The following is a 16769-nucleotide window of genomic DNA, read 5'->3' on the forward strand; positions in this document are numbered from 1 at the left end:
CAACTTTCTCTTCCAAATGCGAAAATATTTTGTTGAACCCAACTTCATAGGCAGGAATGATCATCAAAATAAAATAAGAGAAATCAGAGCTCGAACAGAAAGGTTTAGGTGTTCGTTTTTCCCGCTCGCTGTTCGGGAGTGGAATAGTAGAGAGATATTATGATTGTGGTTCGATGAACTCTCTGCCAAGCACTTAAATGTGAATTGCAGAGTAGTCATGTAGATGTAGATGTAAATGACACTTGTTGCAAAGTGCAGCAGAATATTTCGAATGAGACTGCAGAAATTCCAGCAATCCACCTTCGATCCGCCCTCAGCAGCTTGCTGACAGAGGCCCAAAAGAGTCAAGGGATGAATAGTGGTCTCTTCCAACATCTACTAGTCATATTTGTACTTTATTTCCTTTCGTCTGCAGTGTTTCTTATTTGTCCCATCGTGTGCATGCAACCCACGGCACTCATAAACGATATCTGTCCTATCAGCGGTGTGATGACATTCTAAACCTGCAAAGCGCTTTACGTGCAAGCCTGCGCCACCACATAGTACAGTCAACAATGAAGGAATGTTTGTTGAGAACAAAATCACTGTTCCGCGCATCCGCATGTTCACTTATATATTTGTGTAAGTTTGTTGGAGCCAAAGAGCAGGTAAGTTCATAAATATATTGCGAAAAAGAGCAGGTAAGTTCATGAATATATTGCGAAATGCTGTAAACAGACCTAAAATCTGCCGAATATTCATGAAAATACGAACAACTGGAGCACTATCCACTGGTCCACGTCGATACCGCAATCAAGGATTGTGTCGCTACCACATATTACAAATGTGCAATCGACTGTCACTTCACAAGTAATAAGAGACGGCTGTATTGAACCTGTTGGTCCCTCCGTAAGCCTTGCCCTCTCAATTAATTCTTTTCCTGGCATTAAAAATTTCATTTGGATAATATTTATCACATTTGCACTTTTCATCAACTAACGAAATTCAACATTTTAGTTCCAACTCCTCGTGAAGTTTTTCATTATTCCATTTCGTTTTATAACTCAATTTAAAACTGTTTTTTATCGTTTTTATGCCAGTTTATAGATGTTTTCAGATCATTTTAGTGATATTTTACAGGTATTTTAAGTCATAAAATCTGAACCCTTTTTTTCACGTGCATAAACTAAATAAATTTTGAGTGGAGGCAGCTGCCCCTCTGGCTGTCCCTGTCCTCCACCCACCACCGCCTCCATATCTGCAGTCCCCCTCCCCATTTTTGCGTGGGCATCTTTTTTACGCGATCAGGCCCAACGGATCGCGCTCTGCTACCAGTTTCCTACTCCATCGTCTTCAGTTCCATCTGCCATCCACCTACATCTATCGCTGACTGCTGCAGGTCTTCCTGGAGGCCATACTTGCACTTCTTCCTCCTCTGTCCCAGGGGTCTACTACCTGTGGGCATGAAATCCGCGAGCTTCTGTGGCGACTTGTCTTCCATCTGAGCCACATGTCCAGCCCACTGTAGTCTCTTGCTTCTGATGACTCCTGCTATACTGGCACCTCGTTACGGTTCATGTAGCTCATGGTTGTGTCTGATCATCCACTCACCTTTGTTTGAATCCAACACTGGACCAAAGATCTTTCGCAGCACTTTTCTCTCAAATACAAGAAGTTTATGACTGTTCCATTTTAGGCTGCTTCAAGTTATGTGTACCAGGGGTTGGATCAGGGTTTTATATAAACCTATCTCGAACCGTCTCGAGAGACACGTTGTGTTAGGCTGTAGAAGGATCTGTTCTCTGCCTGGATCCTAGCGTTAATCTGTATATTGCGTAACACGTTCTCCGTGAAAAGTGCTCCCGGGCATTTAAATTCGCAGACAGTCTTGTAGGACCAGTCCCCCACCTGCAGTGAGTGTAGACGTCCAGTATCTTGGCCTTGTCGACGAGTCATATCGAGGTAATCCTTTTCGGCTTCGTGTATTTACTGACTGCAACCTCCAGTGCCTTGGCCATTTGTTTCAGTTCCTCTTCGAAGCTGCTGAATTCGCAGTATCATCTGCGTAGACTAGATGTGCCAGATTCTTCCCTTCGACATGGATCCCTTCGAAGTTCTCTTTAACCGTTCGAAGTTCTCTTTAAAAGTCTCACATATGATCTTCTCAAGGGCAAAACTGAACAGTATAGGAGATAAACCAACACCTTGTCTGAGATACTTTACAATTTCGAAGTCATCTGTTACTCGATTTTCCAGCTTCATTTTACCGCGTGTTTCACTCAGACTGATTTTTAACAGGTAGGCGAGTTTCTATAGCATTCCGTGCTCTTCAAATAACTGAACACGCTCTTGCGGTGCATGCGGTCGTAAACTTTTTGAAAACAACAAGTCAATGTACTGTTCTTTACCACGTTCTCTCAGTTTTCCATTATTATGTTGGAGAAAGGGGATGTGATCTACTGTTGACCACCCTGGCCTAAAATCTCCCTGGTATTCACCATAATGATACTGTCGAGGGTTAATACTGTGTATGAGCCAGTTGGTTAGGATCTTGTATGCACAACAATGGATAAACAGCAGAGTTTCATCAGTAAAAACGTTTCGTTGAGTGATAAACCACTAATTTTCTGCATCTCACAGCTCCAGATTCCAAGTTCTCTCGGATTACTTTCACTTTTACGTACTAGACACCTATTTCGCAGCCGCGACGCAGCTAATTTATGAAAATAGAGACTCGATAATACGATCAAATGTAGTTCAAAACGTAAAATTAGTATCGGCTATTCCTTCTCTCCCTGTAAGAAAAAGTAACAACGCCTGAGCTGTGATACTTGTCACAAACAAGCGAAATGCTCTCGCATTTATCTCTACAAAGCTTGAAGCCAAGTCATTCCAGATATGGAATGCAAATTGTTTAGATGCCTTCGAAACGCGTGTACAGATTCCAAGGTAATTTTGAATGATATCTGTCTGTGTCAGTGACGTAATAATATTCAAAATCTGCACCCTGGTCAAATGACTTATGGAAATAAAGTGTGTTGGCGACAAAAATTCCCTTCTGCGCATCTCACTTGTGAGTGCTCATTCTTACTCTATAGTCAGGGGCGGTGCCATATTACACCGGATAAAATGACTTCAGAAATCAGCGAATATATTACTGCAACAGATCCAATCATTTTTTATATAATTATGTAGCAATATAGGTTGCAGTGCATTTCAAACACATTTTAACAAAAGAATAAGAGTGGCAAATAACTTACTATATAAACCAATAAATATCATTTAACTTAAAATGGGCGTCTTATTATTTGTTAATACACATTTTTTACCCTGAACTCCAAAACAGTTACCAAGAACTACTTTAAGCAACACCAAATTTTACCAATTTCTCGGTGGAGAACACCAACTCTCCTTTGTTAAGCGACATTCCATTCCCCTAAACCCCCTCTCCACCCCCCCCCCACCCCCCACCCCCATTAGGCCACCCTTGACTGACTTCTAGAGTCGCCCCTGTCTATAGTCGTATGCGTAAGATTACAGAAACAACAGTTTTGTAATATAGATTTCACGACACTGGAGAAGAATAATTCAGTGTAAGAACGATACGACGCTATTGTAAAATCTTTCTAAACAACACTAAAATAATAAAATCTTACCAAGACTCATTTAATATAACTTCATATCATTCACAATGATCCCTTGGTCTGTATGAAAACTGTTATATCTTCCTTGGAATAAATACTAACTCTGATTGACAGTGCAGTCAATGAATTTTTTTAAACATAAACCACTATGCTTTCTGAATGTGTTTCATAACTCAACTAATACAAAAGAATATGAGCAAATGCGAGTTGTAGCATTTTGAATGATAGAAATAAATATTCGCATTAAGTGATGAGTGACTCAGATTTGGAAGAAATAAAGCTGGATCTCGATTTTAATACCGCTCGCAAATCGTCACCGTCCTGTTCATCGAAAAGTGGACGGTCATGGATGGGAAATACCTTCCGCGAGGTGAAGCAAGGTTAGTGTTCCGAATAGTACAATCGAGAAAATAATTAGTTTGTAAGGTACTGTACGTCTCCAGCAAACACATCCTACTGGTGCGACGCTCTTTCGTAAATACATTACATGTTTGTATACACTAAGCGCTGGTTTCATCACGATTTAGGTATATTCCCACATATACAATATTTCTTCCTACTCCTCTTCAATATTATTTATTATTCAATTGTTTCAGTGTTCCTAAATCGTGTCACCAAGAGTAAATGACTATTACAAGCAATAATGCAAAAAATGGTGTTACAAAATACTTATTGTTAGGTTTGTCGGTGCGTTCCTTTGTAATTCATACTGTTTTTTACCAATCATATCTCGTAGCAGTCTGATAAATAATACTGTTCTATGATTCTTGTTCTAACAATTAGTTTACTCAACGTCAACGTAAGCAGAACATTGTTATTTCGCAGGCAACGATTCGAAGAACTACGGTTTTCTTATTACACATGTCATTGACGATACGTTGTTTCTTATATTTTTTGTTGCTTGTCTATTGACCCACAAAAACCTGGGCAAAGTTCTTATATATCAGTATCGCACTTTCAGGTACTGTAGCATAACAAACTGGGAAAAAAAGGACGTCTCTTGGATCGATCTTTAATGTGTTGTAGAACTGAAACTGCAGACGTGCGGAACAAGCAAGTACAAATACGAAATCCTTCAAATACGGCACGATAACTTAGAAAAATGTGAAATCGAGATTGCGCTGTACGATGTATTTTGTTACACAACCTGGGCACAGGATATGTGATCTTCTCAGCCAATCAGAACGCAGAATGAGATTACATTAGACATGTAATCAGATTCGCGAAATCACAAACGACGAAAAAATTCTAAGAAAAAAACATGAATACAGTAGGCATTACAATGTAGTGTACAAAATGTACAGTAGCAAACAAAGCGACACTGTAACACACCTGTAATGTTGAGGAAACTGAAGGAGCCGGATTCCACAAAAGGCACGGAACTGCAGTCGCTAACCGTACTTGTAACATTCTTCGAAACAATTATTGCATTATAATTCCGTCGGTCGGGTCCAGTGTGTCTGCTTCAACAAAAAGGTGATGTAATATCTTTCTGGCTTTGTACTCGACGAAACATATGCTGAACTAGGTAACTCGCGAAATGTTTGGCTTTGTCCCATATCGTGTGGAATGGCAACTCTGACGTCCCGCCACATTCTGTCCACGTTCTGTATGTGAATGGAACTATCTTTCACTACTACGAAGTTCAAACTATGGTTCACTTTAAGATGTTATGTGAACTGTCACTAACGATCGTCGACCCAGGGACCATGTTTTCTTTTATTATTGTGAACGGGCTCAAGGAAGCATTTTCTCGACCCTCGCTGAATTCCACCGAACACTCAATTTCCTGCTATTTCACAGCCTTTTTTTGTTTTCTTTTCCGAAATTCCGATTCGCCAACTCACAACCAAACTCTTTCATTCCAACTAACCTACAACTCTGGCTACGCTACAGATCAATCTGTCACCACAACTAGATGTTTTGCTTTCACATTCGTGGGCTTCGCCAATTCCCATCCAATTTGTTGCATTCCAACCTAATTTAGACCTCTGGCTACGCTGCAGTCAGTCCGTTGCCACAATCAGATTTTTTCTGTCAATACAAGCTGTGCTCTTATGTCCCAGTCTAACAAAACCATAGGGAATCGCGAGATATTCGGAAAATACAGCCGAAAACAGCTTAAACACACTCCCGGAAATCACGACATATTCGTAGAATAAAAGCCAAGTATTTGTAACAATAAACAATATAAAAGTCACTCCTTGACTTCCAGCAATTTAACCGATGATCGCTAAACCCTTGTAGAATTTATGAATTGCTTCCTTCGTATCAGTTTAAGGTGTCTCCTTACATCCCAGCCTATCGATAACTCTGACGAGAAAAAAAAAGCAGAACCAAAATTATATATGAAGCGATAACTCGACGTATTTCTAATTTCTTTACTTTATGTATTATAATTTGTGCGCGCGTGCAAAGAAACAGTCACGTTGTCGTTGGCTGAATACATCACGTCTGCTATGCTCCCTGTAATTGGCTAACTAGATCACATTTCCTGTGTTCATATTGCCTTACAACAGCACATCGTACGGCGTAATCTCGATTTCACAGTTCCCGGCCGGCCGCGGTGCTCCCGCGGTTCTAGACGCTCAGTCCAGAACCGCGCGACTGCTACGGTCGAAGGTTCGAATCCTGCCTCGGGCATGGATGTGTGTGATGTCCTTAGGTTAGTTAGGTTTAAGTAGTTCTAAGTTCTAGGCGACTGATGACCACAGATGTTAAGTCGCATAGTGCTCAGAGCCATTTGAACCACAGTTCCCGGAACTATCGTGGCGTATTTGGTGGATATCGTATTTATACTTGCTAATTCCGCAAGTATGTAGTTTAAATGCTACAGCGCATTAAAGAGCTATTCAAGAGACGTCCTTTTCTGTCTTGGTTTGTGTGCTACAGTGCCTGATAGTGTGATGCCGATGTATAAGCAGTCGGAATTGTTGCAGTTCTATGCCCGGCAGTAAGACCGAATTTTTGACGCTGAACTCTGTCTCGTACCTTCACGTCGAGTCGAAAAATTCATATTTTTGAAGCGCAAATACCAACTGATACAGGCTTTAGCCCCATCACTGAGAGTTTGTTTCCTTTCTGAATCTATAAATACAATGGATTTGCATGACAGACAACCGGCAGAGGCGGAACTTCCAGTTCGTACGGATTTATGAAAGGGAAGCAGTGGTTGGGAAGGGAGTGAGACAGGGTTGTAGCCTCTCCCCGATATTATTCAATCTGTATATTGAGCAAGCAATAAAGGAAACAAAAGAAAAGTTCGGAGGAGGTATTAAAATCCATGGAGAAGAAATCAAAATGTTGAGGTTCGCCAATAACATTGTAATTCTGTCAGGGACAGCAATGGACTTGGAAGAGCAGTTGAACGGAATGGACAGTGTCTTGAAAGGAGGATATAAGAAGAACATCAACAAAAGCAAAACGAGGATAATGGAATGCAGTCAAATTAAATCGGGTGATGCTGAGGGAATTAGATTAGGAAATGAGACACTTAAAGTAGTAAAGGAGTTTTGCTATTTGGGGAGTAAAATAGCTGATGATGGTCGAAGTAGAGAGGATATAAAATGTAGACTGGCAATGGCAAGGAAATCGTTTCTGAAGAAGAGAAATTTGTTAACATCGAGTATAGATTTAAGTGTCAGGATGTCGTTTCTGAAAGTATTTGTATGGAGTGTAGCCTTGTATGGAAGTGAAACATGGACGATAACTAGTTTGGACAAGAAGAGAATAGAAGTTTTCGAAATGTGGTGCTACAGAAGAATGCTGAAGATTAGATGGGTAGATCACATAACTAATGAGGAGGTATTGAATAGAATTGGGGAGAAGAGGAGTTTGTGGCACAACTTGACAAAAAGAAGGGACCGGTTGGTAGGACATGTTTCGAGTCATCAAGGGATCACAAATTTAGCATTGAGGGTAAAAATCGTAGAGGGAGACCAAGAGATGAATACACTAAGCAGATTCAGAAGGATGTAGGTTGCAGTAAGTACTGGGAGATGAAGAAGCTTGCACAGGATAGAGTAGCATGGAGAGCTGCATCAAACCAGTCTCAGGACTGAAGACCACAACAACAACACCGTCAGAATGTATAATTTAGACATTTTGCCCACAAAAATCGTACTGTCCCACATACTTCAACTTTGGAGTAAGTTTTCCGTTGCCATACCATTTCCCTGCACTTCGTGATGAACCTTATCCGTACTACAGCAAAGTTTGTAGGCAGGAAACCTGAAACATGTACGCTCTTCTGAAAATGTACCACTCTACCTGCGGAATAGTCTCATCATGCCGCAACTTGTGTAACTTGTTTTTTGGAATCCTTGTGTATTTATTGTCCTAGCCAATGCCCATGTGGAGGTGGTCTTCTGTTGCCTGTTATCAAGTGTAATGTACGTATTTGCACTCCTGAGCTCTTGAATAAACAAAAGCCACCTAGCAACGTACATCATTCCACTTCGCCCTGATGACGGTAGTGATTAGTCGTGGCGTGAATTCTGCGAAATACCAAAGGCGTTGAGGAATCCATCCTGACCGGTGTCTGTTCGTCCGCCACCAGTGGCGAATCGTGCAAAATATTACAAAAATAAACCCGTTGTGTTTCACTATGTCGTCATGGTAGGCTCGACTTAATATTGTTGCGATTTTTGCTTTACCTAATGCACTAAGATCAAGTATATTGTTTATAAATTTATGATTTATGTTGTTTCTTATTGATGCATTAATATGTCCTAGATCGTTCACTCTCCCTGTACCCCATGTTACACTGTTCCCAAACAACAGACATGGAAAGCAAAAAAAAAAAAGCACTGCGGACATCACACCCACAGATTCAACTCTTTTTATTCACTTTCATACCAAATTTTCTCATATACTCCCTTTTTCTTACCGACACGTATAGCCTTCTGATTTGCAAGGCTAGTAATCAACATATATTATAAAAAACTAAACTAAACTAAACTCCTCCCGAACTACCACCCTCCCGGCCGTATGCCAGTCTCCGAGGCCGGAGCCGCTACTTCTCGATCAAGTAGTTCCTCACTTTGCCTCACAAGGGCTGAATGCACCCCGCTTGCCAACAGCGCTTAGCAAATCGGATGGTCACTCATCCAAGTGCTAGCCCAGCCCGACAGCCGACTTCGGTGATCTGACGGGAACCGGTATTACCACTACGGCAAGGCCATTGGCATATGTTATAAAAGCAAGTGAACAAAGTACGTGCGGCTAAAATTCAGAAAGGAGTCCCGGTACGATCAGACGAGTTATATGATGTGGTAGCCCTGTGTCCCTCATCTGTGAATAAAGTTTTTATCTGAAGGGCATGCTTTTGAAGATAAAAGGGCTGGGAATTTTTGCCCCCTACAAATTTCTAGAACATTCGGGAGTATTCGAGAACATTCGAGAGTGAGAACGTTTCAGAACATTCGAGAGCATTCCAGAATTTTCGAGAGTATTGGAGAGCATTCCACAACATTCCAGAATGATGCGCAATGTTCCACGATGATCTGGGATGTTCTGGAATGTTTGGGAATAGGCTGGAAGAGACGTGAAGATTCCAGAATGTTCTGGAACATTCTGGACCATTCGAAGCCTTTTTAGCATATTCTGGACTTCGCCACTGGTAGTTGGTAGGGGTATAAAAAGCAAGACCAGTCGAGGGTTCGAACGGTAGTTTCTTACCACTGACGATAGGAGCAACCGAAAAAGTAGTGCTGCGAGTGAACAAAAACAGTGAAGTGTTGAGTAGTCACATTGATATAGTGACAAAATATACATTGAAAATAAAATGTGTAAAGTGTACCTAATGTATTTGTTTATAAAAAGTTGATTTGATTTATATTTTAGACAATGCCCCAACGTAAAAGAGGAGGAGATCTTGTCAGCAAAACGGCGAAACCAAAAATAACAGACAAAAAACGAAATAGACGAAGAGTGCGAAGAATGTTTAGATTCCGAACGAACGAGAATGAGTACCGTGAGAAGCAGAGAAACCGAATAACAACGAAATGAGCGGAAGTAGCGACACAATCTTATAACAAAAGACTGCAAACTCAAGCCAGCCATGAAAATATCACCCTACGAGAAGCACAGGCGAGCAGAAGTAAACAGTTCAGTCTTACAAATGAAGCATTCCACTACGACCGACGAAAGAATATAACAAACACGCCGTTACCGGAAAAATGGATATCATCTGCCAATTTTGGAATGCAAAAAAAATTCAGTAGAGAAACACCATGATTCTGTTGCGTGCATGGAAAAATTCGGTTACCACCACCGGAAGCACCTTCGCACGAATGTTTACATTACTTGACCGAGGAAACTCCAGAATAAAAACACTTTCTTCAAAATATAAAAACGTCCACACAATTTTATATCAACTCCCTCAGGGAGTATATACAGGGTGTTACAAAAAGGTGCGGCCAAACTTTCAGGAAACATTCCTCACACACAAAGAAAGAAAATATGTTATGTGGACAAGTGTCCGGAAACGCTTACTGTCAATGTTAGAGCTCATTTTATTACTTCTCTTCAAATCACATTAATCATGGAATGGAAACACACAGCAACAGAACGTACCAGCATGACTTCGAACACTTTGTTATAGGAAATGCTCAAAATGTCCTCCGTTAGCGAGGATACATGCATCCACCCTCCGTCGCATGGAATCCCTGATGCGCTGATGCAGCCGGAGAATGGCGTATTGTATCACAGCCGTCCACAATACGAGCACAAAGAGTCTCTACATTTAGTACCGGGGTTGCGTAGACAAGAGCTTTCAAATGCCCCCATGAATGAAAGTCAATAGGGCTGAGGTCAGGAGAGCCTGGAGGCCATGGAATTGGTCCGCCTCTACCAATCCATCGGTCACCGAATCTGTTGTTGAGAAGCGTACGAACCCTTCGACTGAAATGTGCAGGAGCTCCATCGTGCATGAACCACATGTTGTGTCGTACTTGTAAAGGCATATGTTCTAGCAGCACATGCAGTGTATCCCGTATGAAATCATGATAACGTGCTCCATTGAGCGTAGGTGGAAGAACATGGGGCCCAATCAAGACATCACCAACAATGCCTACCCAAGAGTTCACAGAAAATCTTTGTTGATGACGTGATTGCACAATTGCGTGCGGATCCTCGTCAGCCCACACATGTTGGTTGTGAAAATTTACAATTTGATCACGTTGGAATGAAGCCTCATCCGTAAAGAGAACATTTGCACTGAAATGACGACTGACACATTGTCGGATGAACCATTCGCAGAAGTGTACCAGTGGAGGCCAATCAGCTGCTGACAGTGCCTGCACACGCTGTACATGGTACGGAAACAACTGGTTCTCCCGTATCACTCTCCATACAGTGACGTGGTCAACATTACCTTGTACAGCAGCAACTTCTCTGACGCTGACATTAGGGTTATCGTCAATTGCACGAAGAATTGCCTCGTCCATTGCAGGTGTCCTCGTTGTTCTAAGTCTTCCCCAGTCGCGAGTCATAGGCTGGAATGTTCCGTGCTCCCTAAGACGCCGATCAATTGCATCGAACGTCTTCCTGTCGGGACACCTTCGTTCTGGAAATCTGTCTCGATACAAACGTACCGCGCCACGGCTATTGCCCCGTGCTAATCCATACATCAAATGAGCATCTGCTAACTCCGCATTTGTAAACATTGCACTGACTGCAAAACCACGTTCGTGATGAACACTAACCTGTTGATGTTACGTACTGATGTGCTTGATGCAGAGAGCAATGAGTCGCATGTCAACACAAGCACCTAAGTCAACATTACCTTCCTTCAATTGGACCAACTGGCGGCGAATCGAGGAAGTACAGTGCATACTGACGAAACTAAAATGAGCTCTAACGTGGAAATTATGCGTTTCCGGACACATGTCCACATAACATCTTTTCTTTATTTGTGTGTGAGGAATGTTTCCTGAAAGTTGGGCCGTACCTTTTTGTAACACCCTGTATAAACTGAACTGTTTAAGAAATATTTGGATTTTATAATTAATATTGTGAGGAATGAAAATAAAATTTAAAAAAATATGTTTGCAGCGGTAACTGATCCGGAGACAAAAAATTTCCAGTCCGGCCACTTGATCACTGCGCCACTGCACCGAAACATCAACTGTCCTTCAAAAACCCTCATGCTCGGCCCTTGCACAGTAGCTTTAAGCCCTATCAGAGAGTGCCGGAAGTGATGACATTACATCAGAATATGTGCAGTAGAAAATAGACAGCTGCATCCTTCCCCTGGATTAATCGTAGCCGGCCGCGGTGGTCTAGCGGTTCAGGCGCTTAGTCCGGGACCGCGCGACTGCTACGGTCGCAAGTTCGAATCCTGCCTCGGACATGGATGTGTGTGATGTCCTTAGGTTAGTTAGGTTTAAGTAGTTCTAAGTTCTAGGGGACTGATCACCGCAGATGTTAAGTCCCATAGTGCTCAGAGGCCATTTGAACCATTTTTTTTTTTTATTATTAATCGTAGCGCCACTAACCATCATTTCAGCACTGACACTAGTGTCTAGTTATCGCGGAGAGAGCGGTACAAAACATATTCTGGTCAACTTATATTTGTGTACCAGCACGCTCTCGAAAAGAAATGGCATACGTTTAATGTGATTTTTGTTTCGCATTCGAAAGAAATGGCACATGAGAACGACGACTTTCTAGATGGCACAGTTGTATAAAACATTCGCGAATTTCTTGCCACGTCAGTTCAGGGTAAAACTTCGAGTTTTGGACAATTACTCCCATCGTCCTCGTGTGGAGCAACTGACTGTCTAAACTACTGCTGTGGTGGCCTTATATGGCCCATATACGGCTTCTGATTGGTCGGTAATTGCAAATGCTTCGCAGGTCGTGTCAACGTGTGCACAGGTGTTGCCGACACTCCCGTATTAGTTTGAACGTATTGCGACGAAAACCTCTGCTTTATTTCGACGTCGAGAGTTCGCTTCCACGCACTGCTACGACTCCATCCACTGTCATGGTTGAAATTTTTCTCGCACGTAGTTACCTCTACAGGCTCCTTAATTACAGAACCCCGGTATGGAGGCACCTGGAAAAAAAATTGTTCAAATGGCTCTGAGCTCTATGGGACTTAACATCTATGGTCATCAGTCCCCTAGAACTTAGAACTACTTAAACCTAACTAATCTAAGGACAACACACAACATCCAGCCATCATGAGGCAGAGTCACCTGGAACAAAGGTTTTGTTTTGTCAAATAGTATTTTGTGTTTGTGAGGCTGTTCTCAGCAACTACAGATTTCTCCATTTCTCGACTTTTGACATGCGTTCGATGTTCTGCACAGTGGTCGGAAACAGTACGGATGGGCTGACCGATGTAATTGCTTCTGAGGCTGAGACTGTCCTCAACAGAGCGTAGCATTTCTATTGCCTTCTTAGGAGATCGGGAAATAGGTCTTATACCTCGTCTTCCCAGGACTCTGCTTATTTTGGTGTGGCTCTTCATGCGTGCTTATTTTGGTGTGGCTCTTCATGCGACTGTTTAACACGTTCATGTTTCCTTTTCTTGGAGAAAGCTGACTTCATATCATGTGAACCATAGCCGTTCTTGTGGAACACGTACTTCAGACGATTGACTTCGGAATCCAAGTGGTTCTTGTCAGAGCAGGTTTTGCTCTTTGTACAAAGTATTTTAAACTGCTCTCTTCTGGACTGAATGACGAAAACTCTGGAAGATAACACGTAAATCAGTGTGAGCTGCCTGCTCAGCAGTGTAAACAGATGGACTCCGTAGTTCGCGGAGAAATTAAGACCTCGTGGTACTTCTGGCTGACAAGGGAAATGCCACGGCTTTTCTTAACACTACTGAATATCATAGCAAAGTGGCACTGTTATTGGAGGATAGCACGTACAAATACCTAAAACAGGACCCAACTCTGTTATACAGCAGACAAACGGTGGAGCTTCTAAAGAATTATGCCGGCCAGAGTGGCCGAGCGGTTCTAGGCGCTACAGTCTGGAACCGCGCGACCGCTGCGGTCGCAGGTTCGAATCCTGCCTCGGGCATGGATGTGTGTGATGTCTTTGGGTTAGTTAGGTTTAAGTAGTTCTAAGCTCTAGGGGACTGATGACCTCAGAAGTTAAGTCCCATAGTGCTCAGAGCCATTTGAACCATTTTTCTAAAGAATTCTGGCCTACCGGAGGTGGTCATGGAAAGAAGTCGAGCTCTTAGACCTCCCAGGCTGCACGGCTTATCGGAAGTCCACAGTGGAAGTATTCCATGAGACTGATGTTAGTGTTGTTGGCTCTCCTACCTGTAGACTACCCAGATATGTAAGTTAATGAATCCGATAGTTGACCACTGCGAAGATCACTTCAAAAACTGACAGTTGTTCATTGAGAAAATCAAACAGATTAGCATTGGCCTAAACGGTATTTTAGTCAGCACAGTTGTGGTCTCACTATTTACAAAAGTTTCTTCGAAGGACACATTGAAACTGACGGCACAGCATTTCCCTTCTGAAACCATAATGTTGTTCCGACATGTTGTAACGACAACCTGCTCCTTGTACTGCGCCAAATTTTATGAAATGATGGACGCAATGGGTGTGGGTTATCCATTGTCTCCAGCATTGTCCAACTTCTTTATAGAACATTTTGAGGAATGTGCACAGATTTCTTTTCTTCCTCATTCTATCGTTATGTTGGCGACACGTTTATGGTCTGGCCACACGGCATAAAAACTCTTTAGCGCTTATTTGAACACATGAACAGCATGCACTCAGGCATTCAGTTCGCTGTCGAGACAGAGAAAGAAGGGAGCATTGTTTTATGCAATACATTAGAGTTTTTATCACCCAGTCCAGAAGAGAGCAGTTTTAAATCCTTTGGTACACAGAGCAAAAACTGTTTCTGACGATGTGATGAGGATGACATGGATTCCGAAATTAATCATCTGAAGTACGTGTTCCGAAAGAACAACTATGGTTCACATAACATGAAGCCAGAGTTCTCCAAGAAAAGGAAACGTTAAAATGTTAAACATACATGTGTAGTGGCTAAAGTGTCGCCGATTGTATTCCTTCCCTTCCGCGGCGGCACAAGTAGCAAAATAGGCCGAGTCCTGGGAAGACGAGGTATAAGACCTGTTTTCCGATCTCCAAAGAAGACAAGGAGATGTTACGCACTGTTAACGATGGTCTCGGCCTCAATATCCCTTGGATCAATAACATCTCTTGTAACTGCGGAAGCGATTACATACATGAGTCCATCCTTACCATTTCCGTTGTGCAGAACATCAATGGTATATTAAAAACTGAGGACTGGAGAAATCTGTAGTTCCTAAGCACATCCTCCAAACAAACAAACACATACTGTTTGACGAAACAATGTTTGCCCCAGGTTCTTTCATAATGGGATTCCGTAATTAAAGAGGCTGTAGAAATAAGAATGTGCGAGAAGAGTTTTAACCATGACAGTGGATATCGTCTCAGCGTTGCACGGAAACGAGCTCTCGACAGATTTTCATCGCAAGGTCCACACTACAACGGGAGCGCCGGCACCACCAGCGCAGACATTGAAAGCATCTGCGACAGCATTACATACATAGTTACCGATCAATCAGAAGCCATCTATGTGCCATATAAGGACACCACAGCAGTAGTTTAGACGATCAGTTGCTCCAGACGAAGACGATGGAGGTAATCGCCGAAAGCTGGAGAATTTAACCTGAACTGACTTGGCAAGAAGCCCGATAATGTTTTATACAGAAATGGCATAATTTAAGTGCGTCATTTACAGTGTGCTGTAGCACTTTAGCACATGATCACTGACCACCACTACTTGTGAACCACAACAACTCATGAAGACTGATCAGATTCGGGCCCAGCAATGACATATCGCGCAACATGTCTCAGATTGACCAAACAGTGCTGAGGTCCGTTGAAGTAGGATGCTTTTCATGCTCCCTCACGACTGTACAACTTTTCTCAAGTTTAACAGCGATGGTGTGGTTCTTGGTCTTGCAGAAGATGTAGGTCGCATGAGGCTCACTGCCGTTACTTCATGTTTCATTCGCGGGTTGTTATGCTGAAATATATTAATATACATCATCAGGTGGGATCTCAAACAACAAAATTTCACTTATCGTCTTTATATAATAAGTTTGGGTAGTCTTTGGTGGCCCGCAGGCCCCATTCACACATTTACTCGTAGGCGTCTCGCTACATCACGTGACAGCAGCGCGCCACTCGCTTGAAGTCAAAACTATGGGGTGCATGATGCCTCAAACACTCGTTTTTATACTACTTTCATTTTACGAGTTAGTCACTCCATCTTCAGCTGTTTACATGTATTTGTGCATCGTGAATGCAGCTCCTTTACTACAGTGTTTTACAACAGCTGTCTTAAAAAATCTGCAACACGGTATGTGTTGAAAAACTTCCTTCTACTGTAGCAGTAGGTGCAGGTAGACAAGTGAACATAAATGTAAAAATTTATAAGATTTATTGATAACCTATATTCAGAAGTAATATTAGTTTGACATCTGGTGAACTGGATCTTCTGAAGAGGTGGATAATATTATGCTACTATCTTTCCAAACCAGCGTCTGTAGCTTGCAATCAGGTGAGCCGGAAGGTTGCCACCACATTCCATTGCCAAAAGTTGGAAAGACGCTGTGCTAGCATGAGCCAGTTAACACATTTCTAGCTGTGTTGTGCTGTTTCTGCCCCTGACCTGGATTAGACCATGCATGGGCGTGATACTGGTCCACTTCTGTGGTCTATGTGATCAAAAGTGACGTCCTGTCACAACGGGGCCTGACAGAGTGGGAATAAATAGTGTGCATTCGAGCCATTGAAACAGCTACAGCCTGCCTAGAGAAGTGCTCCAAACTAGTCATCGATCTGATGTGAGTCATCCAGCCTCAACAATTTCTGACAGCCACAGGTCTTTGGGATGTGCCTGTTTCTGATGCTGCCAAGAAGTGGACTGGTGCCTTCCAGGTGGAAGCCTACAGCTGGCTGATCTCAGCTGACACACACCCAGCTATTTTCAGTTCGCAGACTGTGCCTGAGGACATCTTGTTCCCGGTCTGCTGTCGCCAGCTGTTGGCGTACGGCACTTTGTGCCTTGCCGTTGGCGAGCCACTATCACTGCTTTGGCTACAGGACC

The 16769-nt window shown here is 42.5% G+C and overlaps 1 protein-coding gene across 1 annotated transcript in view; it reads left to right on the forward strand.

Annotated features, from left to right (window-relative positions):
* Positions 1-3925: 3925 nt before the first annotated feature.
* The window catches only part of LOC126281627 (uncharacterized), a 29781-nt gene continuing 16937 nt past the window's right edge, over positions 3926-16769 (forward strand). The window contains exon 1 of the mRNA XM_049980751.1: positions 3926-4003. Within this exon, the coding sequence (XP_049836708.1) occupies positions 3973-4003 (31 nt within the window). The 5' untranslated portion in view covers positions 3926-3972. The remainder of the gene's footprint in view (positions 4004-16769) is intronic.

Source organism: Schistocerca gregaria, chromosome 7 (genome assembly GCF_023897955.1).
Source record: "Schistocerca gregaria isolate iqSchGreg1 chromosome 7, iqSchGreg1.2, whole genome shotgun sequence".
In the NCBI taxonomy this organism is placed as follows: Eukaryota; Metazoa; Arthropoda; class Insecta; order Orthoptera; family Acrididae; genus Schistocerca; species Schistocerca gregaria.